This window comes from Brassica oleracea, unplaced genomic scaffold (assembly GCF_000695525.1).
Source record: "Brassica oleracea var. oleracea cultivar TO1000 unplaced genomic scaffold, BOL UnpScaffold17227, whole genome shotgun sequence".
Lineage (NCBI taxonomy): Eukaryota > Viridiplantae > Streptophyta > Magnoliopsida > Brassicales > Brassicaceae > Brassica > Brassica oleracea.
In genome coordinates, this window is record NW_013633745.1 from 1 (window position 1) to 394 (window position 394).

The 394-nt window shown below is 44.4% G+C and overlaps 1 protein-coding gene across 1 annotated transcript; it reads left to right on the plus strand.

Annotated features, from left to right (window-relative positions):
• Positions 1–5: 5 nt before the first annotated feature.
• On the plus strand, positions 6–389 carry LOC106322351 (the record flags this gene model as incomplete). The annotated part of the gene is made up of 1 exon (XM_013760409.1): positions 6–389. A coding segment is annotated over one exon (384 nt), but the record flags the coding sequence as incomplete, so codon positions are not given.
• Between the last annotated feature and the right edge of the window lie 5 nt (positions 390–394).

Here is a 394-nt window from a genome sequence, read left to right on the forward strand (position 1 = left end):
AAGAGACTATCCCTGAGGGATATGATAAAAGTAAGCATTACAGCAACCGTGAGTTCATCAAAATCATTTCAGACTACGTGATGTATCTCCTCATCATGCAACCTGGTCTGATGTCCGAGGTTGCTGGAATTGGGAAGATTAGATTCAGAGACACAATGGCTGAAGCTGACAAGTTCTTCCACATGAGGCATATTGAGAACGTTAGAGATGTGAAGATAGCTAGCAAGACGATCCTCGACGTCAGTAGTGATATTGATCCAATGGGTGTTAAGGGAGATCGAAGCAAGTCTGTGTTGTTTGATGCTAGCAGGTTAGCTAAGGACCTTAGGCAGCTGGAAGAGAGGTATGGGAAAGACAAATGGGAGATACTGAGCAAAGTGTGGGTGGAACTGCT